General features: G+C 47.0%; 2 protein-coding genes across 2 annotated transcripts in view; one reads left to right on the forward strand and one right to left on the reverse strand.

Annotated features, from left to right (window-relative positions):
• Window positions 1-27805, forward strand: part of SND1 (staphylococcal nuclease and tudor domain containing 1) — a 412206-nt gene that overhangs the window by 335763 nt on the left and 48638 nt on the right. The window lies entirely within an intron of this gene.
• Window positions 13514-16151, reverse strand: LRRC4 (leucine rich repeat containing 4). The gene is made up of 2 exons (XM_054564548.1): window positions 16061-16151; window positions 13514-15875 (listed from the first exon to the last, which is right to left on the reverse strand). The coding sequence occupies exon 2, from the start codon at window positions 15773-15775 to the stop codon at window positions 13817-13819; it is 1959 nt and encodes a 652-aa protein (XP_054420523.1). The 5' UTR covers window positions 15776-15875; window positions 16061-16151; the 3' UTR covers window positions 13514-13816.

Raw genomic sequence — 27805 nt, forward strand, 5'->3', positions numbered from 1 at the left:
AAAAATTTTTTTTTTTTGCCAATCTGACCAAAAAAATAGATATAATTTTGATGATTCATTCACACCAGATGGCTATTGTTGTGTTAGCTGTTGTCATTTTTTTATTTGACAGTCTAAGGAAAAGAGGTCAGTGCCCCTGGCTAAACAGTCAGGTATTGCATGTTTTAAAAATTCTTGTAGCACACCGATTGAACACCATTGATTTAGAGTCTGAACATTGGTATTTTTTAACAGTTTTCTCAGTGCTAGGAATATGTACTTGGGATCAAGAACCATTGTCTCAAAGAGCATTCACTAGAATTACAGGACTGTAATAGCCCTGGAATGTCCTGACTGGCCTTCCTCCACTTCAAGGAAGGTTGGAAGCACAGAGCACATGTTGGCCTCTTCTGGGCACACCTGTGGCATCTTCCTTAGCCAGTTCTAATATGCAGCTCCCAAACTGTGCGATTAATGGTGCAGTCTGTCCCTGCGACCACCAGCGTCCCCCATAACCCCCCCTACCCCCGCCATGCGCACACACAGAGAGCCCACTGCTTCTTAACCTTAGGCAGCTGACAAGAGGGAAGATAGGTATCTGTAGACAGTGGTTAGATTTTGTTCTGAGGGCATTAGTGAGGAAGAACAACCCAGAGCTGTGTTTGCAATTTAAGATAAAGATTTTTTTTTAAATCCTAGCTCAGGGATTGCTCGCCTCGGTATAGCCCACCAGCTCCCAAGCATCACATCCCACCCTTTGGTAGCAGAAAAGTCTGTCTTAGCAGTGAGAGGCAAGGCCACATACCAGTTGAAATCCCAGACAGCTTCCTACCCTCCCTCTATCTCTTGTCAGATATTTCAAGCTTTAAGTCCTTATTCGTGCTCTGCCTACTTGGCTGGCTGTTCTTGCACTTGAGCGGCTTGTTTGCCTGGACAGGTCCAAGCTGTCTGAGCCATCAGCAGCTGCACCTCCTCCCTCGCGCCTTCTGTCTGAGCCAACCTTGATTCACAGTAGTGCAGATGGTCGCAGCCTTATCCAGCGACATCTGCCACTCCCATCCCTCTCCTGCCCTGCTTTCCCAGAGATGAAGGGGCTGGGCCAAGCCTTGCCACCAGGTCAACCTGGGGCTGATGTGAAGACTACTCTTAGTTCATACTCTGACATATTAACCCAAGTGAGATGATAAAACAAAAATTTATCTGAACCACATGAGACAAGGATACAGCAGGTCTAAGTTCACATTGTGCAGAAAACACTTTCCAGCCTTCATCAGTGCGAATCTGTCTTTGCAGATAGCCTTAGTTCCACCCACTCTGCTTCTTAAGTGTTACTTGGAGTGAGAGAGAGCCAAGAAAGAATCAGAGGCAAGAGCAGGTGTCAGAAATCACCTTTCCCTCTTTCCTATCCTTCCCTCCCTTTAATGCAGACTTAGCAGCTTCTCAAAGTACTGCTCTTGAGTCTCTCACTCCTGTTCAAAATGATGAAAGGTAGTACCCTGTAACGTACCACTAATGAATTCATTTCCCTTCCCTTGTCCCTCTCTAAGAGAAATGAAGTGATGGATAACAAATGTGAGGGGGTCATGGGTTACCTTATACACAAGAAAGATATGCCACAGCAACCCTAGGTCTTCACTCTGCCTTTTCACATGCCACCTTGCTGCTGACCTGCAGACAGGCACAGCACTCAAGGTGTCCCAGCTAGAACCTCTGCCTGAGCGAGACCCATAGCCATACCCTCCAACTACCTGCAGCAGGGAGGGACACTGTGGCAGCAGTCTGCTCATCCACCTCTGCAGCTCTGGTTCATTTGGGTAGCTCTCCTGTAAACCTAAGGGACCCTAGTAGCTCCTGGAATGCCCTTGGTACAGCAAAACCAATATTCAGATGATTCACCCTGAAGCTTAGTTATATAAATTATTTCAAGGCTTTCTTTTCCACTGGAAAAAGCAGTTCTAGTTTGCTTAAACAGGGAGGACCATAGCCCCTAAATCCCACTCTTTCCAAGGGCAAATATCAGAACTGAGGTACATTGTCCACTCTCTACAATTTGAGATGTTTTCTTCAGGATAAGGATATTGTTAATCCTTGATAATGACCAAATATTTTTATTCGCACCCAAGGACCAGTAACGTACTAACTAGAAAACAAGCTACCTGGAAAGGTATCTGCTTTTATACCTACAGTTTGAAGCCAGTTATTTGTGAGCATGAGGCCAGTGGATGGAATGGAATTACGGGCATTATTTAATCCACTCGAAACATCATGGTTACCTAAGCCTAGGGGTGGGGCCTGTCCTATCCTATTTGGTAAGTGAGGAATAGATTGTTTACCATAGTGGAGTACCCAGGAAACCTGTTGGTTTCTCTAAAACCAGGTGAGAGATACCACCAAACTGGTCAACTTCATATTCTTCATGTTATTTCAATTTCTTGCTATTGCTGACTGGCCCTGCCCTCCTGGGCTTCTGTCTAGCATTATATGTTGCTTTCTTTTCTCACTACAATTGTTGCTTAACCTCTTAACCACAGAAAACACACTCTCGGAACCATTCTCTTCTCCTTTCTGTCCACACCTTAGTGACCTGCCTGCTTTTGTTTTTGATCCACAGATTCTAGTCATTTAGAACTGCCGGACTGAGAGTGACCTGCAGGCACAATCCAGTTTCTGAGTTGGGCCCCAAGGACCTGAAGTGACAATATTTGTCTTAACCCTTAAAGTAACCATCAGATTTATAGCCAAAAACCTTAGCCAGCGATAACCTGTAGCAGATACACTACCACCCCTATTATGAAGGAAAAGGCCCCAGAACTGCCCAGAGCAGGGTCAGGAGGACAGCAGAGCTCCAGGGAGGCTGCTGCCCTCCCCATCCTGCCAGGGGTTTGGAGATTAGGATAGGGAGGTTCCGCCTCTGTCTTCCGCTTTCTCTCCTCACTGGGGCACTGCCTGTAAACCTGCCTAGCTAGGAACCTGTGGAGGGCTGCCACAGCCACCAGAGATGCCTGCACTGTTCACGTCATCCGAGTGTCTGCTGGTGCCAGGATGCCCTGGACGCAGGGGTGCTGCATAAATACAACTACTCATCACCCAATACAAGGCTGCCTCTTTTACATTCACTAAGGTTTTATTCTCTCTGGAGACAAGTAGGGAAAGAGTCCCTAGCTGACTCCTCCTGAGTCTTAGTTCCAAATGGAAAAGCCCACTATGTGTCCCTCACTGCCTCTCCACATACCTGATTCTACCTCAGCCCATTTCACACCAACAGAGGGAAGCCCCTCCTTATAGTTAGATCAGCAGCACTACTGGAGGAAGCAGGGAGGGGGCCAGATCTTAGCTTCATGGTATTTGTAAACTGGAGCGATGAGGCCTCAACTGCCAGAACTGAAATGAATGACCTTGTGGGGTCGACAGGTATGGCACAGCCAGCATTTGTTTTGGTCATTGATTTCCACATGTTAAGTGGTTCTAGTTGTTACCGAACTTCCCTGTCTCTGTGTGATGGTCAGATTCTGTGTCCACTCTAGCCTTTATCCAGGGACGGGAGAAAGAAAGCTCTGCTGCTTTACTCTGGCACCTGAAAATGGCTCTCTCTCCAGCATGAAGCTGCCAGTGGGTAACTACTGAAGTAGCTCTCTGGAGAGCCACCAGGGAGACCCCCCCATTTCCTGCCAAGCTAACAGACCTTGCCCTTGCACTGTTCTCAATCACACCTCGCTGCAGCTTCATTCCTCCTTCCTGGCTCAGCACAGGGCACCCCCTTACGGGAAAGTCCTGGGTGTCAGCAAGAGAGGCATTTGAGGAGAAATGAACTGACGTAGGAAGAGGGAGTGCCACTCAGTCATCTTTTAAGTGGAAAGGAAAAGGTCATCAGAGCCACATGGGGCCTGGGTTGGATTATTGTTGACTCGGCCTTGCTGCGACAAAGGGGCCAGCTCAACCGGGCCAGCACTGGGCACTGCCAATCCCATCCAGCTGCTGACGGCCAAACACAAAGAAACTCATGCTCTGTGTATACAGATGGGTCTGCATGTCAGCATGAGCCCATTTTTAGCCGTTGCCCAGAAAGGGCAGCCCACAACACAGTAATTTAATTAAATTTGCCTCCCTCCATGGCCCACATATTTAAAAAGGTTTTGGGGGAAATGAATCTAGCGGAGGAATATTACCCTGCCGTTCTGGCACTGCCCCAGAGCCAAGCCGCAGTACCATAAAGGGTCTCGCCATCCTGAGTACAGCCCAGGGCATCTGTCTGCACTGCAGGCTCTCCGGCCAGGCTGACTGCTGGCACATCTGGCAAGGCAGCCTCTGGAAGCAGTCCGTCTCCCTCACAGGGGGCAAAATAAGGGGACTCCCTTACCCCTTATTTTGCAGCAGCTACGGCATTCGTTCTTCCCACTGATTTCAGTGTGTAGAAGAAACGCAGAATGAGAGGACCTCACCCCTCAACTGACACCACAGCTTCAGTAATAGTTCGTACCTCATTTTCAGCGTTAGCCCACATCCCTGTACTTCTGCCCTGGAAAATTATAGGTATTTAGGACCTGAAATTGACTCCCCGCTCCTCTTGCTTCTCATGAACTTATTACCATGTTTCGTATCACAGGTGCCTATCAGTTTTTGTCCATGATGCCTGAGCTCAACCCACACCCACACCCCACACCCCACAGACCTCTACCTGCCTCCCAGCCAGTCGATGCTTGCCTTGCATTGAGTTCAGCCACTCCTCAGGAGGTACCTAGCTTTTACTTTCTTTTGTCTTTTCCTGCTTGTCCAGAGTGTCAGCCCTGTCTTCTTTATCACTGACCTCTAGTCTGTCTCTCAGCCTTTTATGTCCTAGGTCAGCAGTACCATGCCTGCTAGAGAAGGGCATTCTCTTTGGTTAGCTTTCTCTCTCTCCACCAAAAGCACATCCTCCTGACTGGTTAATCTCTCCTGCGTAATGACAGCAGCACCTCTGAAATAAAGGGAATTTCTCTGGCACAGCTTGTCTCAACACCAGCAGAACACAGGCTGTTGCTTAGGAGTGGGAATCATTAGAGTCAGGCCATTATTGGAGGGGACCGATCTCTAGGGGCAGTAGCAGAAATTACTGCTCCTTAATAGATGAAAACTCATTTGCTTGAACCCCCTGCCCTCTTTATTTCTCTGCATTCCCTACCTCCCTGCTCTTCCCAGCTTTGAAGTTGAAAAAAAGAGGTAACTCCACCCAATCCAAGATGGCAAATTTCTGCTAAATTAACTTGGTTAAAAGAGATCCTTGGCTGAATGAGGCTGTTCTTTTAGAATGTTTCTATAGGGACTTCTCTTGAAACTATCATGAAGGAGACAGGACAGATTCTAATTAAATGTATGTGGTAAAATTATAGCCAGAGACACTTCATTTCTCAAAAGAGGATTCATTGAGGCACCTACTAGCTTCGTAAGACCCCTATTTCAGAACAAGCCTGAGTCAGCCCGGGCCATCTGAGCTTTCCCAGTACCAGGAAAGGCACGGGAGCCCTGGAAGCAGGACTCCTGTTGTCTCTGCTTCTCCAGTGGTCCTCTTGACCTTGAATGGACCTCTAACATGATTAAACTTCTGCAGGCCTTCCCCATACAGGGATACACATTCTTCATATTCTTTACCTTACAGCTCTTCATTCTTGTAGGGAAAGGGAGGGCAGTGTAAGCAAGAAATGCTCCTTTTAATGTATTCGCTGCTGGGGCTGCCATAAGAATTCTCATGCTCTAGAACACTTGTGGTTAAAGAGAAAAAAAAAAAAAGTTGCCTGATTCCTGTGCTCTAGCTGCTTGAATGAAGACATGAGTGGGCACCATCTGCCTCAGAGCATTAAGCACAGATAAAGTGCCGGCATGAAAAGCCTTCCCCTTTTCTTCCTCCCCCACCCCCAGAAACAAACTGTAAGGGGTTACACCAAATTGCAAACTCCAGGGGGCACTAATCACTTTGAAGTTTCTGTAAATGGCACCCTCTGGAGTTGTAAATCATGGTGGGACTTGCTGGTGTTTAGTAATAATGCAGGGTTGAGAACCCAGAGACCAGAGATCTGGTCTCTGCATCACCAGCGATGTGACTCTAGGAAAAATCACATCTCCCTGGGCTTCCTTTTCCTCATAAACAAAATGAGGAGATTACACTAGGTTTTCTGAACTAACTTGGAAGTTCCCTTCTCTGTCTCCATATTCCTGAAGTTAGAAGCCACAACCTGTCACCCTGTCCTCAGTATCCATTGCTGCCCAAGGTCGACTAGCCTTGGTAACACATCCGTGATGTGAAGGTGCCCTCAGCTGAGTTGATACCATTGGTTAGAGCAGCTGTGGACTTAAAACAGGGATGTGGAAGAGATTAAAGAAAGGGAAAGCTAGCCCGTAGGCACAACGGCTAAAACAAGAAGAACATGGAATAGGCCAATTACTTCTTGTGTTCATATTTCTCTGTTGTTTCAGGACCTTTTTTCCTCACACACATCTATACAACATACCCAGTGATTGCAATTACTTCCTTTATAAGAGAAACAAAATCGAAACACAAACATGCTTTGAGATATCTTAGTCTGGCCATATATCTCCAAGTTCCCTCTCCCCATTTCTAATTTAAAAATTCCTCCCCTTTCCCTGGTTCCTAGAGTAGCCTTTCTTGGCCCTCCCTCCTCTTTTATTCCAGACTCCCAATTCATGCCCTTAAAGAGGTAAATTGGAAGAATATGCTGTCACGTCAGAAGGAAGGCATTGTCAGTTCACACAGGCAGACACTAATAGGATAAAGCATTATCCGACTTCCTTGAAGTCCAGAAATTAAGTCTTCTTGCAATGGTAATAGATTATAACTTGTAACCACTGCAGCAGTGGGCTGCGGAACAGGCTAGTATCTGAGGCCTCAGCTTCATTTCTGGGATTGTGCTGGGCCTATTGTGAGGGATGTGCTGAGCATTTCTACAGCATGGCTGTACTATCCTAGGGAACTGTCTCTGCAAAGAGCAGTCAATAACTCATTTAGTTCACCTACAGGGTGGCATCTGAGTGGGAGAAGCTGTCTGAATGGTTTTAATGAACCTGGATGAGTGGGTAAATAAAGGGAAGAAGCCAGGGCTGGAAGAGTAGGAAGAAGTAGCCCGAGGCCAGGAAACCAAACTTTGCACAGGGAACAGTTAGTGTGTAAAAGCCTGTCTCAGTCATCCTTGCTGACTCATGAGCAGGTAGAGTGACTTATCTAGTGAATAAATCAACACCAACCCAGACTCCTGAAACCAGGATTGAGACCTTAAAGGAACTGTTAAGAGACCATAGATTAAGGACTTGTCTTGGAAGAGGAAACAGCATGAGAATTGTTGGAAGAAAGAGCTGTCAGTCTTCCAGAATGAAATGCTCTTGCAAGATATCCTAGGTCCTCTCATGACAGATGGTTGTACTTAAGTGGGGATTGGGGAGGCTGATATGAGAATTAATTGGAGTGTGCTTTTTTATTAGTGAGGTATAGGAAGGTGGGTGGGCATTAAAGAAACAAGTTAATCAAGGACCTTGGCTATTTAGTAATTAATCTAAACTTTAGCAATTGTTTCAGCATTGTTCCTAGGTGCACAGAATGCATGGCCCTGAAAGGCTAAATGCTACTTTGGTCCACATTGCCCCCACACCTGGCATGAGAGTAGCCTCTTATCTTAATGCTTTGCCTATTATAGGTTCAGAAATCTTCTTGATGGGAAAAGCTAGAGAAAATGACACCATCCTCTCAAATGCTGACTTCCTTTGACAAGAGAGCTTCTCCCAGGGATATCCCCCACAGGCCTCCGCCTAATCTCTGACTCACTGCCAGGGTCCATGAGCACCAAACTCATGGTCCTCATTATTTTTTATGGGAAAACATGATTTATATAATACCCTCCCCCTGGAATAATACTCTTTTTGTGGATAAACAGTGAGCTGCACCCTCTCCTTACCCCTATGGCTATGCCTTAATAGAAATGAGGGAGTGTTCAGAGGAGCCCTGAATAAACTCATCAGGGCTAGATTATGGTCCTGAGGTCTGGTTGCTTCCCCAAAGCAATGGACAGCCTCCAGCATAGGAAACAGGATTGTTGTGAGTAGGTGATTTGGCCCAAGTACTGACAGCAAAGCTGGCGTGTACCAGAGGATAAAACCTCTGATCATCCTAAAAACTAATTCTGGCCTCTTATGAGGAAATCAAGATTCATTCTTTCTTAGGTTTCTCTCAGAATGTTGATCCCCCTGCTTTTCTTTGCTCCATGCCATGAATTTCACGCTAATAGTCCTCCTGCTAAAGAGGCAGGGTCTGGCCATCCTCTTTCTCGATAGGGGAGAGGAATCTCCCTGGTTTTCCTCCTCAACTGCATTGCAGACCCTTAGCCTATGTATCTGCCATATAGCTCCATTCTGCTCTCATTTGCTCAAATTATGGTGGGTTTTATTCCTGCCTTTCTTTTCTCCAAGCCTTCCAATACCGCTTTAAAGCCCCAGCAGCCCTTCTCTCTCTCCTGCCTCCTGTTGCCTCTGCCATCCCCACCCAAATCCTTGGTAAGGCACCCTGACAAGAGAAATGAAGGAAGGTGGGGAATACTCCAAAAAGCTTCTCCTTTTGGTAAGGGACGAAGGCTTCCTAGGTAGATGGATGCTGTCCCAGCCCTCCACTTATGCACCAACAGCAGCAGCATCTTTGCTGTATTCCTGCTCACCATAAGGATAATCTATTCCTACACACAGTGTCTTGGGCCACTGTAGGGCTGGATTAGGGAACAGAGCACAAGGCAATGTCTTCCTAGGAAGAGAAGTACAACCTATCTTTCCCACAGTGCTTTGGCTTACAGATAGTGCTTTCCTGCTGTCCCTGACTGCTGGATAATCACCTTTCCTCTCAGGAATAGCTCAATAGGCCTTTTCTCTCTTCGAACATGGATGGGGTTCAAGACATGATGGTGAGGGCTGGGCAGTTGGCCTATCCCCTTAAGTATATCATGAAGTAACTACCAACTATATAGTATTAATAGATGATGTCAGGAATTGTGTGATTTTCTATATATAATTTCAATTCTCATAATAGCCTATGAAGTAGTAAGGTAGACTCTAATATTATGTCTATTTTATAGACCAAGAAACTGAGTATTTGACCAAAGTCACATATCTAGTAAGTGATGGAGCTGGGATTCAACCCAGGAAGACTGGCTCCAGGTCTATACTTAAAAGCACTATGCTGTATTGCTTTGCAATATGTGTGTCCCACTTCTTTTTTCCTGAAGCTTTTATCCCTCCTCCAAGAAGCACTTTACTTCATTTTAATTTAAAGCAAAGACAAAAACAACCTTAATCACTGCCCAAACCCTTCTTCCCTTTGAGGGATGGGGACCAAGAGAGGTGCTTTGAGACAAAAGCTGCTGTGTAATTTAGCTGAGGCAGGATTTAGAAATGGCATGAATAGTGCCTACATTAGCCGATGGCATGAAGTGCTGAGTGCCAACAGAGGAGATAAAATCAGGCATATGTTTGGATGCAAATGTTCTCCCTCTCTTCCCTCTTCTCTAATATTAAGCCCCTGCTGCTTTGTTGCAATAAAAATATTGGAACATTAATTGTGGACTCTGGCCCCCTGAGGTAGTATCCTGCCTAGGCTAAGTAAGGCCCACTCAGCCCTCTCCCAGTCTCTTGCATCTCCACTGAAGGAAGCCACAGCTTTACTACTAATGGTCATGGACTCTGGACCTCTTCCCCAACAATAGGTCTTGCATGATTCTTTGCTCTTTTCCATCCAGCACACAGCAAGTTGCTAGCATCAGTGCATTAAACAGCCATGATAAAGCTAATGTCTCTATGCCTAAAAACTAGCCAGTCTACTCTACCTTCATTGAGAGTAGGATGCAGTGAAGATAAGGCCCTTACACTGAAGATAAGGCCCTGGAGCAGATGATGGGGAGTGGAGACATAGCATGGCACTTAAAGAGCTAGGGCTGGGGTAGATATAGTGGAGACAAGTTAAGGAGCAGCCCCCTGCCAAGAGTCTGATTGGAGGGCCAAATAGAAATCACTCCGCTATGGAGACGCTGACCTGGTAAGTGCTTTAACACCTCTGTCAGTCTTCTATTCTGCGAAGTTTCCAAGGCAGGGTGAAGGCCAAGCCACCTTCCCCACTGTGAGCACCCTGCCTTAATCTACTCACCCTTTCCCTGGCAGTGGTCACCCTCCATGAGACCCTGCAGTTTCTGCCTGCCATTGAACCTGAGAATTAGGAAGCTGTTTCGCATTTCAGAGAATCTATCTCCATAGTGAGCCCACAGTCACCCTTGGGCTAGCTGTGGGACCCCTGTATTCAGAATTCTGGTGAGGCCTTGGAGGGCAATGGAACCAGTCCTGGAGGAGATTGAGCAGAAGGAGAAGAGAAACTAGAGATATCCGTAAGAAGGTCCCATTTTAACTACATATTGGATAGGAAAGAAATATGTTCTTGACGGCCAGTAAGGGCCTGAGTGAGTACATTTGGCTTGGGAGTCAAGAGACCTGGGTTTCAGTCCTAACTCTTCTACTGACTAGCACTGTGACCTTGGATATATCTCTCAGTTTCTCCGGGGCTTGGTTTCCTTGACCATAAAATATAAAAGGATTAAACTAAATGATTTTTCATGGGCTTTAAAAAAATTATGTAATGAATATTCAACTCCATATAATCAGCAGCAGTTTTTTTTCTCTAACATTGCTATAGCTAATCTCCTAAAGAGCTACCAACCCATGTTCCATTCTCAGGTAACAAACCCTACAGCTTGGCCAAGCTCTAGGATGAGTCACCAACACAGCATTAAAGACTGCTCTTTCAGTGCTTGTGGGACTCCTGAAGAGCTATCCCCAGGACCTGCCGCAAAGGAGGGTTGCTACTATAAAAGCTGAAATGGTGCCCAGGTTGAGGGTAGGCCCAGTGGGGAAAGGAACTACCCTTCCAACTCTAAGAACATTTACACACAGCAATCATAATCTGTTTCCCCCACCTCCCCAGCGGTTCCTTCTAAAAAGACATTGTTCCTCAGATTCCAAGACCCGAATTTGCTCGACCCCCATAACAAGTGCATTTGTTCTTAGGGCTCTTCCCCACAAATGTCTTAGACCCATTTTTCTACCCCTCCCCTCAGACCTTTGTTCAGCCATAGACCCTTTGTTATTCCAGAGGTACTGCATAATTCCCAGACTGCCCAAATAGCTGTCAAAAAAGAAGGGGTGTTAGGGAATTTCTGAAGCAGCAACTTCCACAGTTGCCTTTGAAGCTGTTCAGCCTGAGTTGTGTCATGTAGCACGAAGAAAGGGGGTGATTTGCTTTTTCAGCTGGCCCTAGCCAAGTCCCACCCTTTACTCTGCAGCAGTTTTCTCTTTTTATTGGAGGTAGGTAGCCGAAAAACGTGAGTGGCAATTTTAACTGTGTGCCTAGGCATATATGCTTCCACAAACACTGATTCCCAGAAATGGTGTATATATACCCAGGAGGATTAGGAACTGGCCCTTTCTTAGCCATTTCTTAGCCAACTGCTGCAAAGTGCTGCCTTCCTCTCTCACTATTCAGTGCCAGAGAGATCACACCCACTCAGTCCCGATTCCCTGCATTAGTATAAATACTAGCGCTGAAGAGACACAGGGTCTCAGTTCATGCAGCCTCCCTGGACGTCATTACTCAGTAAGCATCAGGAGATGAACACCCACCACCACAAGATGTGTTTGACAGTTTAACACCCAGAGAACCGAAGCAACACTGCCTGTGGGAAATTTAAGCCAAACAACATTACTGCGGACCTCTTAAATCCAGGTCCCCCAGGGTCCCCAGGGTAGAATTGATGCTGCCTGAGCAGCTTCTGCTGAGGTGGCATTTAACTTCTGGCCATGTCCCAAAAGCTGAGGCTGACCCATTTCCCCTGCTTTTCCAGGGCATGAGGAGTTTGGTTCTACCCCCAATAAAGCCAGGGACTAACACACTTATCTCATGGAAGGTGCACTAGAATCGGGGCACTTTTATTTAAACTAAGGAAAGGTTGTTGACAACTTTAGCATTTTCCCATACTTTAAAAGAGTTTAACATTGTTTTTTTCTTCCCACCTTACCCCCCCCCCCCCCCCCGCCTTTTTTTTCTTTAAATAGAAATGACTTTGTCAATGCTCATAAGAATTTATAGATTCAGGGTCTTACTCAATTTAACCCTTTGGGAACATTGAATTAAAAATTGAACAATATTTATTAAAATACAAAAATACACTTTTCTCACATTACAATCAGTGTTCTTTTGTTGGCATCCCTCCCCCCCACCCACCCCGCCCCCTTTCAAATCTGAACCCTTGATTTCCTTTTAAAGCTAAAATAATAAATGAAAGAAGTTACAGCATTAAATGGACCAGAATAACAGAGATCTCTGCCTTCCCCACCCACGCCCACCCTTTATCTTCCACCTCCTCCTGAGGTAGGCCTGGGAGAGGGAAACCTTGCCCCCATTGTGCTTCATCCAACAAGACTCCATGCAGAACTTACTCTTGTGTACATGTATTACACTTTTGTTTTTTCTGTGGATTTCACTTTTTTTTGTGTGTGTGTGAACCATTCTGATTGGGAAAGGCTTCGTTCTACTTTAAATGAGCCTGTGTCCTTGCTCTCCCTTTTCTTCTCTACTCATGTTCTGCCCCCACCCCATCACCACAACCAGTTGACATCAGCTGTAATAATCCCTAATGAATCAGCATTTAGAATAGTCACCAAATCACAAGCATGAGAAAAGCTTCCACTCCCCCAAGTTCCCCACTCCCAGCCTCCTCTCTCCACCTTAAAACAAAACCATTTTTAAAAATCATAAACTGCCATCATTGTCTACAAGTCACTTGTTAGATACTAGGAACAACAGGTGGACATGGCACAATGCTAATTTATAGCTTCCAGTAAACACATTCTCTCTGCTTCTGCTCTTCCCACCCCCTCTGTTGCCGCACCCACTTCAGGGGCCTCCTCCTTCTCCTGGGAAACTCGGAATAGACACATGCCTTGCACAGATTGGGTTAAGCCCAACTGCAGGAATCTGGTGCAATGTGAAAGCATTTGACTGAGAGCTACACCAGCTCCCTTCCTTCTCTGCTCCTTCCTGAGCGCTCTATCAGGCAGGGCACATGTGTGTCCCAGTGCACAAACCAAGGAGACTTGTGCATATGGGCAGACATAAAGACTTGGCCCCTTTAAGGATTTATTTGCATTTTGGTGGTTTTCTGTTTAAAATACATTTACAGATCTGTCTTCCCCTTGGCCTCTGAAGGAGAAAATTATTGCCTCTCAATATTTTAGCACAGTACAAATCGTGGTGCTTTTTTTGAATTTTTTTAAAATAAGATAAATCTGCAAAGACAGCTCTCAGCTTAAGAAAGGTGTCTGTAGAAATGGATATTCCTGTATCCTATGAAGCATCTTCTTAAAAAAATGACAGATTCAGTCTACCCCCATCCCCACCCCTCCACAGCCCACATCCTACCTCCTTAGGGATATTTGTTGATATCTTAGTTTGTTTTACCTTAGCAGTTTCAACTTTAACCAGAAAGCCCTTCTGAAAGCATAGCAAGTCAACATGTGGCTTTTACCCCACAACATTCCCAAGAACCCCACTCCCCATTTAAATAGAACTTACAAGTTAGAAAATAGTTTTGTTTTGATTTTTTCTTTTTAAATTTTAATATAATCTGTTTCTTTTACCAGCCCATAGATTTAATATATAAGCATATACAAGAAAAAGTCTCTCCCCATTCTGTACAAAAGTTGCTGTCTTTTTTTTTTGTTTTTTTGTGCATTCTATTGCATTTGATAAGTTTTTTGTGGGGAGGGGGAGTCATATCTGAGTTTCCTGTACCTTGTCCTTGGTATGGGTCTGAATTATATAAGGTTCAGAGATAGTGGTGACTGTGGGGTGCAGAGAGTTCCCCAAGCTGTTTTCTGTCCAGTGGGCCCCATGTGCTGGTTTGTAGGTATTGTAGTTAATATGGTCATGAATTGTGGGCAGCACTACTGCCCCCTCACCTGATACACCGGATGGAGCTGCTGTTGCTGCTGTGGATGCCGCTGCTGGGATGTCTTCATCCACTTGGATAATCTCAACTGTCCGGGCAGCTGTGACTGTACTCCTCTGCTGGTGCCGCTTTCGAAGTTTATAGAAGACAATCAACATGGCGGCAGCAAGCAGAGTCACTGCCACAAAGCAGCCAATGATGATCTTGGTGGTCTTCATGACTTCATCCAGGCTGGTCTGCATCTTGTCATTGGTGTCTGTTGCGGGTACTGCCACCTGCTTGGGCACACGGGTGGTCTGAATGAGCACCGTGGTAGAGGTGGTATATGCCGGCTGGTAACCAGTGGATGTGGTAGGAACAGGCTTGTATTTGCGTGTTGTATCCTCAGGTGAGATCTCAGTGGTCTCCACTGTGACCGTGGTGAAGAAGCTATAGTTGGAGGTGTTGAGCTCGGCCGTGCTCACATTGAGGTAGGCCGAGGCGTTCGAGTTGCCTGCCACATTGGTCACCATGCATGTGTATACCCCAGTGTCTGAGAGCAGCACATGGGAAAAGTTCAAGGTACCATCGTTGAGGACAGAGATCCGGGGGTGGCGGGAGGCATGGCTAAGCACTGTCCCATTGGGCAGCAACCACTTCACAGACGACATAGGGGGAGTCCGACACTTAAGTTCCGCCATCCGACCCTCAGAGATATTGAGGTCCCGAGGTGCATCCATGATGAAGGGGGCAGAGCACTGAAAGGAGGCCTGGTCCACCTCTACCAGGTAGCGGCCTCGCATGTGCAGGGGAGCATGACAGCGGCCACAGCAGGTGGAATTGGTGGGTATATACTCCCGAAGCCACCAGGCCAGCCACAGAATGTCACAATCACAGTTCCAAGGGTTGTGGTGTAGGTGCAACTCCACCAGATACCTCAGTGGAGTGAAGAGGTCATGGGGGAGAGAAGAGAGGTTATTGTGGGCCAAGTTGAGTTCCACAAGTGAGGCCAGCCCATCAAAAGCATTCCGCTCAATCAAACTGACCTGTGAGTTCATGACCCATAGCTTCTTAAGGGAGCTCAGGCCATGGAAGGAGCCAGGCCTGATCTCAGGGAAGTGGTTCCCTGACATTTCCAGCTCTTCCAGCCCCACCAGGGGTGTGAGATTGGGCATATCTTTAATGTTACACATGCCCAAGTTCAGGTACTTGAGGTTGAACAGCCCCTCAAAAGCCCCCTCAGAGATATACTCCAGCTTCTTGAGCTCCCCCAGGTCCAGGCGCATGAGTGAGGGCACCCGGTTGAAGGCATAAGAGGGGATGCTTTCTATGGGGTTGTTTCTCAGCCAGAGCTCCCGCAGCTTGGACAGATACTCAAAGGCCCCACTGGGGATGACTGTCAGCCAGTTGTCGAACAGCTCCAGGGTGTTGAGGCTTGCTAGGCCATTGAAGGCCCCCACCTCAATTTGCCGGATGGAGTTCCTGCCCAGCTGCAGGACCTCCAGGTGGTGGAGGTGTCGGAAAGTGTCGGCCTGAATCATCTGGATATTGTTTTCCATGAGGTTGAGGTACCGGGTGTTGGAGGGAATACCCTGCGGGACCTCGGAGAGACCCCGGCGGGTGCACACCACCTTGCTGAACTGGTTACTGCAGGAGCAGACAGACGGGCAGTTCTGGGGCCCGGCCGAGGCGGCAGCAGCGATGGCTGCACACAGAATCCACACTTTCGCCGTGAGGTAGACGACAGGGCGCAGGACGGCATTCCAGGTGTGGTGCACAGTTACCTGCCACAAGAGCTTCATGGTGTGGCACGTTCATAATTCACCATCGCCTGGGATTTTGGCTCGGAAAGGAGAACCAGCCCTACCCCGGCTTAAGTGAGCTAGGAGCGCCTCTTTCCATCTGGAGAAGGAGGTGGGGAGGGGCGATTAGAGAGACGGTGCAGGTCTGCCAGAAAAATCATGCCAAACTCAAGAGTGGCCCCTTGGTTACCAACCACCCCCCTCCTCAAGGCAAGCCCTCGCAAAGCTTGAGACTTTATGTCCCCCACTGCAGCGATCCCCACCCAATTATTCGCTGTCACCTACCTCGGAAGGAAGAATTGGCGTGGTGTCCTTAAGCGGTCTCCCCAAAAGCTGGCCACCTCGTTCCCATTCTTACTTCTTAGTTGTAATTAACAAAAGAGGGAAGTAGAGGGGACGGGGAGGGTGGAGGGGAGGGGAGGGGAGGGGAGGGGGAGACAAAATGGCTTCTAGTAAATCCGGAGCTGGCTACGCGGAGCAGCGGAGTTGAGGCGCCAGGGAGAGCCAAGGCCCGGCGGGCTATGCAGGTGCATGCCCCCCCCTTAGCCTGAGGAGCGGCGCCACCAGCGCTTCCCGGCTTTGTCCTTGGACCCTGGCACGGGCTCGCACCAGCCAAGGGGGAAGCCGCTTCATCGCCGAGTGTGCCTCCGGCGCCCCCAGCCCGCTCCCGGGGCTGCGCCCTGCGGGGAGTGAGGGGGCGCCCGCACCCTCCCAGGCCGCCCGCTGGCTGCTGCGCTGCCCGCTCTCCTTGTGGCGGCCGCTCCAGCGGCGGCTGCTGATGCAGTCGTTAGCTCGCGGGGCTGCGAGAGTTAAGAGGCGGTGTCGCGGCTTCTGCGCCTTCCCCTGACACACACCCCCTTCTTTCCTCGCCTCTTACGGGTTAAAGAGACACAATCTGGGCTGACTTTCCCAGTCTGCCAGCGCAAGGAGCAGTAATTCGTCCAGCCCCCTGAGGGGCAGCGGTGTGGAGGTAGCGGCTGGACGAAGTCCGCCGGCTGAAGCAGCGCTCAGCAGCCAGGGCGCGCCTGCACTGCAGGCCCCTTCGAGGAGTCCGGGGGCGGGCACGGGTCCGGCGGCAGCGGCCGCAGCCCCTGGCAGCCCGTAACCGCCCGCCGCAGCCGGGCTCCCGGCGCGCCTCCGGCTCTGGCTTTGTGCGGAGCAAACGAGTTCGGAGCTTCGGCTCTCGGCGCCTTCAGTGGCTGTGCTGCCCGCGAACTGCTGCGGCGGTCCGAGCACTGGCAGCGGCGGCGTGGGCAGCGGGGGTCGCAGCTGCGGGAAACGCTCCGAAGCCCGGGAACATGGTCCCTGCTTGCTAGTGGCAGCGGCGACGGCAGTAGCGGGGCCCCTGCGCTCGGCGCCCACCGTCTCCTCCTCGCGCCGGGCTCGCGGTGTTGCAGGCAGCAGCCACGCAGACTGCTCTCTCATCCTTTTGTCCTTCAGTCAGAACGTGAATGTACTGCTGACGCATACTGTTCTGGGGAGAAGATTAGCGTGATGCAGTGCTCTTATGTATGAACACCGCTCCCCCTCCGCCGCTGCCCTCGAGGGGTTAACGCCGGCGCCTTCCAGCGCCGCGCAGCCCCGCTCAGCGCCTCCGTCCCACTTCCCCCTCCGTTCTCCCTCCCTCCTTCTCTTCCTCCCTCCCTCCCTTCTTTCCTCCTAACTCTCCCCCACCCCCCCACCCCCCTCCCCGGGTCACTTCCTCCCACCCCCTCTAGACAGGGGGAGCGGGCCGGCGAGCTGGCGGGCGAGCCGGAGTGAGCGTCAAGTGAGCGGCCGCGCAAGTCGCAGGCGTTCGCAGCTATTTTGGTCTGGTCGGTCGCAGGGAGCCGCTGGGTGGCCCTTGATAGGCTGGAGCGGGTGCGGGGCTGCTGCGGGAGAGACCGCGCCGCCCCCGCCCGGCCCTCGCCCTGAACACAGGCACCGGGCACCCTGTGGCACCCGGTGAGGTAGACTCCGGGGCCGGGAACCTGGAGCGCGGCAACCCGCGGTGGGGCTGCTGCAGTTGGCCGGCCTCCTGCCTGGACCGCGTCATCCTCACCCCCGCCGACTGCTGACGGGGCTCCTGGCCGCGCGGCCCGGCCGCGTACGCAGAGTTTGAGCTGCACGATGGGGACTCGGGGGTGGCTGTGGGTGGGGGGGTGCAGGAAACCAGGAGCCTGGGTTGCTGCTGCTGCGCAAGAGTCCTCTCCGACCTGCCTCCTCCCTAGCAGATTTCCTTTCCCTTCCTCAGCTTTAACTAGGGCTTTAAATGATAGTTTTCTTAATGAGGGTTGCGGGGGAGGCAAACGGTGGAAGGGAAGAACAAGTGCAAGGAGCTGGGGAGTGGCAACCTGGACAGTACGATGGATGGCAGGAAGGATTGAGGTGAACTCCCAGAAACCAGGGTACAGTCCCTTTCGTTCACGAAGCCACAGTGGAGACTCTTCACAGTGATGCTCTTTTCCCCTCCCTGCCCTAGAGGATTGGGGCGGGGAGGTCTTAAACCTTCTGCCTGTGAGCTTCACCGGCTCCTCTTTCTTGCTGGGACTTCTGAGACCTGTGCAGCAATTTGTACCTATTTTTAATGAGAGGAGCCCCCAGGACATTTGACGGACCAGTGTAGAACAAGACTAGGTAAGCCTTTTCCCAACCCAAAAAAGACAGCCCCTTTCTTTGCCTAGTGGGGTGGGACCATCTGTGGCTGAGCCCTGGGAAGCCGGCCTGGTAGAATCTGACCTCGGTTTAGTATTGCTTCTTCTCAAGGGCTGTCTTCAGACCCCTCCTCCACCATCACCTCACCTTGGCAAGCTTGCTTGTTAAACCCTCCTCACCTGTTCCTGGGCTATTGGCTTAAGGGTCCTGGATTTCTCACCTCTCCACACTCCCATCTCAGTATAGTTTGCTGCAAGTAACTTGAGCCTCATCCTTAAATATGCTAGGGAATTCTTGAAGTCCTGTCAAGTTAGATTCCCCATTGTTTACTAAGATCCTTTTATTATGCATTTGTAGTCCATATGCAGTCTATATTGAGTGCTGGAGCCAGGATTTGAACCCTGGCAAAGCTCAGGTGTCAAGGAATTTGGGCCTGGAAGCAATTCCCCAGAGTTTTCTTCCTGTTGGTGAGAATTCAAGTTTCATTCATCCACTTTAACTGTCAGTTACTGGGATGTTTTGTACTCTCCACTGTACTAAGGATGGATGGATGCGGGGGGAGGGGGGGGCTGTTGTTTAATCATCATTTACCCAATGATATAATAGCCATAGTTGTCTGCATTTACAGATAGAGGTACTGAACTCAGGCAGGCAAATAACATGTGTAAGGTCATACACTCTAAAAGCAACAGAGCAGTATTTCAATTTAGTCTTCAAGCCCTGAGCCCAGTGTTTTCATCACTGTACCAAAAATGCCCTGTGTGTCTTCTCTGCATAGAATAAATAGTGAAAGCAAAATTGGAGGAAAGATTTTTTAAAAATTCAGTGAGGAGAAATACAATGAAGGGTGGGAGAGGAAGAAACAAGAAAATAGATCCTTTATTTAACTTGTTTCGTTCAAATGACTGATTAAGAGAAAGATGAGAGAGAAACGGAAGTTAAGTCTAACCTTAATACTTGGAGTCAGTTCCAACAGCGCTCTTTAGCAGCTTGGGATTTTTTGTTTGTTTGTTTGTTTGTTTGTTTGCTTGCTTGCTTATTTGAGCGGTGTTTTTTGTTTTGTTTTGGGGTTTTTTGTTTGTTTTGGGTTGTGGTTTTGTTTTGTTTTGTTTTGGTCTAAAGCCCCTCACATTATCAGCTTCAAGCAGGACTACTGTCTTATAGACCTAGAAGATTTATACCACACCTGACAGGGATTTGTGGAGGAGAATTGGAAGTTTGCTGGTGTGAATTTCCTCTCCTCACCACAGCTAGCATCAAGCTAGTAGAGTGCCAGAGGAAACCCTGGCCAGGGTCTAGGTGGCACACTGGAGTATGACTACCTCTCCTTCCTCAGGCAAACGAAGGCCTCTACCTGGGCTGGTTTTCTGGAAGTGTAGGCAGACTCAGGCTCCACCTGTTCAGCTCCAGGCCCAGCAAGTGAAAGGTTCTTCTCCGACACTGTGTAGGTGGATGGAAGAGTGGGCTGCCTTGAATCAAACCAGTACTTAGTAATGAGGTTGTTTTGTGGTAAGTATTTTTGACTGATTGATAAAGGTGAATATTCCCAAGCTCTGTGCAGCCCACAGAGTTCTAGAGGGGCTGCTTTGTCCTCCACTGGCCAGCTGGGCCGAGAGAGACCACAGAAACTACAAACTGGACTGGGGAGGCTGTGAGACCATTGCAGCACACGGCCCTTCTGAATTGAAAGTGGCACTGTAACCCCAGCATGATCTAGCCATTGTCTGTTGCTCCTCACAGCCCCCTCGTTCTGACTACTTCCTTGGTTTGGACTGTTGCCACCAAGGAATAAAAAGAAAGGAAGGCTTAAACTTTGAGATGAGGAGAAGGCAGAAATGCTGGTTGAGAATGTTTTTCACTCCTGCTTTCACATAGAGACTGCTGTGATAAAGTCAGGAAGAACTGAAGAAGGCAGCCGATGATTGGGCAAAGCCTGCATCAGCAGCTTGGTACCAGCACTAAGATTGAGATACCTGAGTTCTAAGCCTTAAATCTTGGTTTCTCCATTTATAAAATTAAGGAAATGGACTAGAATGTTCCTTCAAGCTCTCATAGTCCATGATTTCCACGCCTTCTCAGCCATATAGCTCAATGAAGAAGGTTGATCGTTTGGGATTGTAGCCAAGTCTTGGAAATGAGCCACGAAGTTGAGAAGAGAATGCTTCCTTCAGTTTAATCTAGCCATCCACAGTGCCAAAGCAGATCAGTGTTTTCCCAGCTACTAAAAAGGCTCATAGATCATAGAATGTTAAAGCTAAAAGGGACCTTGGAGATCATCTGAACTTAACCTCTCATTTTGCAAATGGCATTAATGAAAATCAGACAATCATAGTGACTTACCTAAAGCCACATGACTGATATCAGAGTCTGTCCCTTCTGAGCTCAGCCACTCAGTCAAGATGACAGTGTATGGCTAATTGGCATTTAAACCTGGGGCTCAGAAGATAGTCGCAAATACCTGTCTTCTGTGGTCTTATATGCAGGTGCTGTCATTATAGTTTGCTGGACTAGGATAAAGATGAGTCTTTGTAGAGCCAGTCTGCCATTCCCAGTGACTTAAGTTCATCCAGGGGACTGACTCTGAGAGGAATCAGGACCGCCTCGCCCAACCCAAAAACTGGGCTCCTGATAAAGCCCAGAACTGGACCACTCCCCACCCTGACATGCAGCCCTCAGGCATTATCCTGAGCAGCCACTAGATGTCCATAACGCCTCATAGGGTTTGCTAGGAGTGAGCAGTCTTGGGCAGGGTACTCTCTTACCTCCAATAGGCTTTTGGGCCCCTTAAGGTAGTCCCACCAGTGTCAGGAAGATCACATATTTCCGGAAACTTCAGTTCTTGTTTGCAATACTGTCGGGCTGCCAAACCCTACTCCAACACCTTTTCCATTTCTATATACTCTATGTGCTGCCATTTTAGCTAAGAACAGAACAAGAATAAAGGAGAAAGAGGACTTTGGGAAGCAGGAAGGAAAAAAAGAAAAGTAGTATGGGAATGGCTCTCCACAAAGGTAAGGAAAGACATCAGTTGATGAGTTGGTAGTGACAGAACAGTATAAGAAATGGTCTTTGTGGAAATAGTCACCACCTCCTACCCTAAGCAATGAACACATCTTGCGTGCACGTGCACGCGTGAGTGTGTGTTTCTATGTGCAAATACCCCTCCAGGGCCAACTGACCATGAAGTTTCCCTTTAATGGAAAAAGTCATCATTGCAAAAACCTAAGATTATTTTTCTTACCTGTGATTCCATAGTGAGGCTGTGGCTATGCCATTACTACCCACAGTCATAAAGTGAATGGATTTTCTTCCTTGAGCCTGATGATTCAAGGCCACACAGCTCTTCTAGAATTATCCACTCCTGAGTGCTCTAAGAATCCACTGTTCTTTTCCTCTAAGAACTCTACTCTTAAAGGAAGGCAGAGGGAAGTAGACAGAAAAACACTCTCCCTGCAGGTCCCATCCAGAGTAATTTTAAAAACCTCGGCAAAGAAAAGATGCTTAATAAGAATGGCAAAGAGCTATAGAATGGAAGGGCCTCTCCCTCTTCTGTGAAGCTAATTTTCTGGGGCTTACAATTTCTTTCTGGGCTGCCAGGCCTGAGTGAATGGAGAACTTTCCCAGTGCCCACACTGCCTCGTCTTTTGGAATAGTCAGTTTGGTGCCTGTTCTAGCCACAGTCCTCAGGTGGTCACACAGACCAAAGAAATCCAACCAGGAACCTTGGAAATGTTCACCTCTGCAGTTGCACTGGCCCCTTACAGACTCTTCTAGTTTATCTTTCTCTTTAATTGTTATTGTATAGCAGTAACATTAGTGATGTTAAAGCAGCATTTACTGGGAAGTTGATAGCCACTTGGCAAAGTGTGCTTACACATATTTGATCCTCATGACAGCTCTGTGAGGTGGGTACTATTAGATTCCCCATTTTGTAGATGAAGTTAAGAAGTTTTCTCAGGATCACAGAACTAGTGACTGTATTAGCTTCTTGAGTCTGTCTTAACAAATTATCACATAGTTAGTGGCTTAAAAACATCAGAAATTCCCTCGTAGTCTTAGAATCTAAAAATGCAAAATTTGGCAAGGCCACACTCCCTCCAAAGATCCCAGGGGAAAATCTCTTGCTGGCTTTTTTGTCACCTCCAGTTTATGGTGATAGTCAGCATTCCTAGACTTGTGGCTGCATCACTTCAATCTCTGCCTCCATGATCATGTTGACGTCTCTTCTGCCCCTTTCCTCTTTGTGACTTATAAGGACACTTGTCATTAGATTTAGGGCCCACCTAGATATTCCAGGATGATGTCATCATAAGATCCTTAATTATATCTGCAAAGACCTTTTTTTCAAATAGGGTAACATTCATAGGTTTGGGGATTAGGAGGTGGATATGTCTTCCAGTCATTCATCCTGTTGCAGTGACAAAGCCAGATTTCAATTTCAAATCTGTCTGGCACCCAAATTCTAAACCACTGTGTGATGCTGTGCTGTGCCACCTAAGAAGGAGAGAAAGGGAAGGATACATCTGACCAGTATCTGTGGATACCAGCAGGTGGTTCCACATACCTGTGCTTGTTGAGGAGCAGAGGAGTCAAGTATGAGCTATATGGCCACTAGGTCTTCCCATTGGGAGGGGAAGGTACCCCTCAATCCTCATATCCTTAGGAAACAGCACATGAGCCAAGAGAAAGGGACAGGCTGACCAGACAAACTAGAGAAGTCTGCCTCAAGTTATTTTCTTTTTACTTCTTTTGATGTCTGTTCTTTTTTTAGTATAAAATTCTTATATTTAGAATTAGCCAGCTGGACTCAGTTTAGATGATCCCAATTTTGTGGGCAACATCTAAAGCATCATAGTCTGGAGCCAGTCAAACATATGCCTTCTTCTCTCCATCAGGCCTGATCAGACTGTTAACTTTGGCCACATCAGTGTCACAGAGCTTCTTCACAATCTGTTTGATCTGGTGCTTGTTGGCCTTGACATCCACAATGAAACCAAATGTATTGTCTTCTGTCTTCTTCATGGCTAACTCGGTGGTCAGGGGGAACTTGATGATGCTCAAGCTTCTTTCTCCTGGGAGCACTGTTCTGAGGATATGGAAGCTGCCTTTGAAGCCACAGTGTCTTAGGCTTCTGGAAGGTGGGTGACGTGCAGATTTTTTTGTGTGTGATGGCAGACACCATTTAGCACTGCTTCCTTTGCCTTCAAAGCCTTTGCCTTGGCTTCAGCTTTGGAAGGGGCAGGGGCTTCCTTTGCTTTGGGCACCATCTTTGTGAAAAGTTGATGTCTTGGTAATTTTCTCACTCTTTCTTTACATGGCCTTTATGTCCCAAAGAGCTTGGAACATCTAAGCATTTACCAGTAATACTAGTAGAAGTACCTTTTGGCATTGCTATAAAATTTGGCTCAACTGTTCAGAAATGTTGAGCTTCATGTTTATTGGAGGTTAAGAAAGACCTCAAGATCAGAGCCCAGCAGATACAATTATGAGTAAGAATGTCTTTTCAAGTATTTCCAACATATATGTGTTCTTTATTCGTGGGTCTGTGTCTACACTGTGTATGCCTACTACTACATATGTGTACATATACACATATATACAGTGTGTGTATAAATTTATTCATATTTTGATTAGGGGAAGCCCAAATATTTTTTCCCCAAACTGAGTCCTATGAGATATAAGGTGGGCAGGATAGGAGGAGAGAGAGAATTCCAGTGGGCATTGCACCATAGTGGTGGTCATGAAAGTATTCTGGAGTCAGAGAAATGTGAGTTCAAATCCTGGTTCTGCCTCTTGCATACTGTGTATGTATGTTACTTTAAGCATTAGATTTATGTGTAAAGTGGGATTAATTAATATTCTGTGGTGTTATTGGACTAGAAGTAAGGAAAGTTAGTCAATCTTTTTTTTTTTAGATTTTATTTATTTATTTTTTAGAGAGAAGGAAAGGGAGGGAGAAAGAAGGAGAGAAACATCAATGTGTGGTTGCCTCTCGCATGCCCCCTACGGCCCAGGCATGTGCCTTGACTGGGAATTGAATTGGTGACCCTTTGGTTTGCAGGCCAGTACTCAACCCACTTGAGCTGCACCAGCCAGGGCAAAAGTCAGTCAATCTTAAAAAGTAGTAATAGTGGTAGCAGCTATTACTCTCTAGTATGGAAACTAGTATAGAAAGGAAATATTTTATCCAAATTATTGGATAAAATTACCCAATTATCTCAATTATTGAGAGAATCCTTTTTTTTTTTTTTCCATTACTATTTTTTTTTTCTGGACTTACCTGCTCTTGATATTGCACTTAATTTAGGCTTTTCAGTCTTTAGTAGCCATATAAGGTGGGGGTTTTGTTGTTTTTAACAGTTAATTTTGAGATAATTTTAGACTTACAGGTCAAAAAAATAATTCCCATTTACCTTTCACCCAATTTCTCCTCATATTAACATCTTACATAATCACAGAACATTTACTAAGAACTAAAAAATTAACCTATTCAAGACATGGATTTTTTACTTTTGCCCTGTACTCTCTAGTCTCCTCAGCCACCAAAGTGATCTTTGTGACATTATATCAGATGATGTTATTGATTTGCCTAAAATACTCCACTGTCTTCCCTTCATAATTCAAGTAACAACAAAATTGCTTAACCATGGCCATATACCCTAAGCCATCATGCCTTTCTTGTACCTGTGCCCTTATGTTTTATCCTTCCTCTTCATCTCCTACACTTCAACTATACTGCTCTTCTTTCTTCTCTTGGAACACTTTCAAGCTGGTTTACCCCATTAGGGCCTTTGCTCTCTCCTCTAGCTGGGGTGTTCTTCCTCCGCATCTTCAGGTAGTTGGCTCTTTCTTGAGCATGTCCAGAGAGTCCAGAGAGTTGTTGTTTTTTTTTTTTCATGATTACCCTGTCTAAAATAGCCCCACTGGTCACAGTCACATCACCCAGCTTTATTTTCTTATGTACCATGATCTATGTTTATATATTACACACCCCCATGAAAGTAGAGGCCCTTACCATCTGTGTCCAACACCTAGATCATAGTAATGAATTAAGTATTTCAGAGGAAAAAGGGCTATTCTTCAGCCCATGTAAATAAGAGCTCAGTCCTCCCTTATTGGTATATCAGTGGCCCTAGCTCTACTCTTTAAATCTGTAAAGATAGGTTAAAAAATTACCAGCTTTTTTTTTTTTTTTTTTTTTTTAATGCTGGGAAAATTAGGGAGGATCCTAGTAACCTTAAAGTTTCTCTGGTCCTAAGTTTTTGAAATTCCTAGCCCCTTGCTGACAAATTTATGAGGGTTTTATGGAGGTATCATGAAGGCTCACAGGTTCTTAGCAGTTGTAGATATGTGAGGAATGAGAAGGAGAGGGAATACAGGTGCCTCATGTACACATATCCCTTCATTTTCAAATTCGCTGAAGTGCATTTTCTCCCAAGGGAGTGGGGGCTGTTGAGCCTGAAATAGGGAACACCAGGACAGTAAGATCAAATGCTCTAAAGTGGCTGTGCCAACTCTTTTTGCTAATTAAAGAATGTTAGGACAATCACCACTAGCAGCAGTAAAGGGCACCCCATTACCTGGCTTTATGGAGAACTGGGTAAATTTAAAGGCGGCTATAAATATCCCACTGAGTGTCTGAGCTACAGCACAGTCCAGCTGGGCAAAAGAGGAGACCAGAGCTTCTGTCCTGGGTCCTCATCTCTATTTTGCATGATGAAAGAACAAATAATTCCATCAATAAATTCTTAATTTAAAACATTCAAGGGGAGCCAAAGCAAATGGCTGTGTGGAGAGTCCCACTGGGAGTCAAGGCCACCTGGGTCCTTCTCCAGCTTTGTCATTGACTTTCTCTTTTCCCTTGAGGGAAGATGTTTCTTCAGGTTATGACTCCACTTTCTTCAACCATGGGTGTGTCACCAAATTTTTTTTTTTAAATCATCACATGGCTTAAGGGCTGTTCTGGCACTATTCTAGGGCCCCTTACTGAGGAACTCACTGCTTCAGAGTAAAACTTACAGTTTAGAAGGTGTGAACAAGATGCGAACATACTTTTTATACTCACTCTAGGGAATTTCTGACTGAATTTCTGACATATTCAGCTTGGAACTTTCTCCATGTTTTTAATCTGTTCAGTTTGTCTTGAAACCTGTTGTATCCCTTTCTGCAGTTTCATCTTTTATGGCCTCCGAGCCATTCTAATCCCCTTGGTTTGTAGAGTGGTGCCATGTTGTCACTGCCTACTCCCTGCCAGGCTTCTTGATCTGCTGTAAAGTTTCCATGTGGATTGGCCTCTACTGCCAGCTTCAGCAATGACAAGAGTTTTCCTAGTTCCATCATTCAGTACTGGCCTAGTAATATGGCTTCATATTTCTCATCTAAGGAGTTTCATAGGGAGAATTGGAGGACACATAATGGAAATGTGGGCTTGAATTCTGTGTCTTAGCTACATCCTCACCCCACTCCTTCCTTGAGTGAAAGCACAGGCTCTTTACCCTTAAAAGTGGAGGGGAGTGCAGCATTGGGAACACCAGAAGGCCAGCCAGGAGCACACACCACCAGCTTCCCTTTGAGTCATCTAACGACCAATGGATGGGTTGGCTGACACCCAGGTTCCTGGATGCTGCTTTCCTTTTTCATTATGACATGAGTTTCTTCAGGGCTTAGATCTACTCAGCCTCCAGCCTGCTCTTGCTTCATATGTTTTGTTTTGTTTTATATCCTTACCCAAGGATGCACTTAGGACTTTAGAGAGGGGGGAAGGGAAGAGGGGGAAAGAGAGAGGGAGAGAAACATTGATGTGAGAAACACCGATTGTCCTATCTCATATGCATCCCAACCAAGGACCAAACCTACAATGTAGGCATGTGCCCTGACCAGGAAGAGAACCCATGAACTTTTGGTCTGTGGGATGTTGCTCTCACCAACTGAGCTACCTGGACCAGGACTTGCTCCACGTTTTCAGATGTGACTTTCTCTACCAGAGTTAGAATTAGAATTCCCTAATTCTAATTCTCTGATTAGAATTAGAGTTATCCATATTCATATTCTCTCTCTTTCACCTACTGTCTCTCTCAAACACAGTTCTGGATTTGGCCAAAACTGAGAGGTAAATCTGTTTGTTTCTGCACAAAAATAGCCTGTCTACTTTCAACCTCATTCTCGCTTACCCCAGACCACCACCCCTGTCCGTGAATCCCAGTCTCAGTGTTTACCTCCCTGTCAGCCAGGAATGCTAAGTAGAGGGTTCTCAGGAACCTGTTTATCTACTTTAAACTCTTTCTCTGAGGGGCACCAGACTGAAATCACTCTGCTTCTGATGAGGGGTGCTGAAGCCTCAGCTTTTGTGGGGCTGACCAGCTGTGAATCTAGGGAGTTTTCCACCAGGATGCCTAG

The sequence above is a fragment of the Pteronotus mesoamericanus genome, unplaced genomic scaffold (assembly GCF_021234165.1).
Source record: "Pteronotus mesoamericanus isolate MK-2021 breed Mesoamerican mustached bat unplaced genomic scaffold, CSHL_Meso_final scaffold_85, whole genome shotgun sequence".
Lineage (NCBI taxonomy): Eukaryota > Metazoa > Chordata > Mammalia > Chiroptera > Mormoopidae > Pteronotus > Pteronotus mesoamericanus.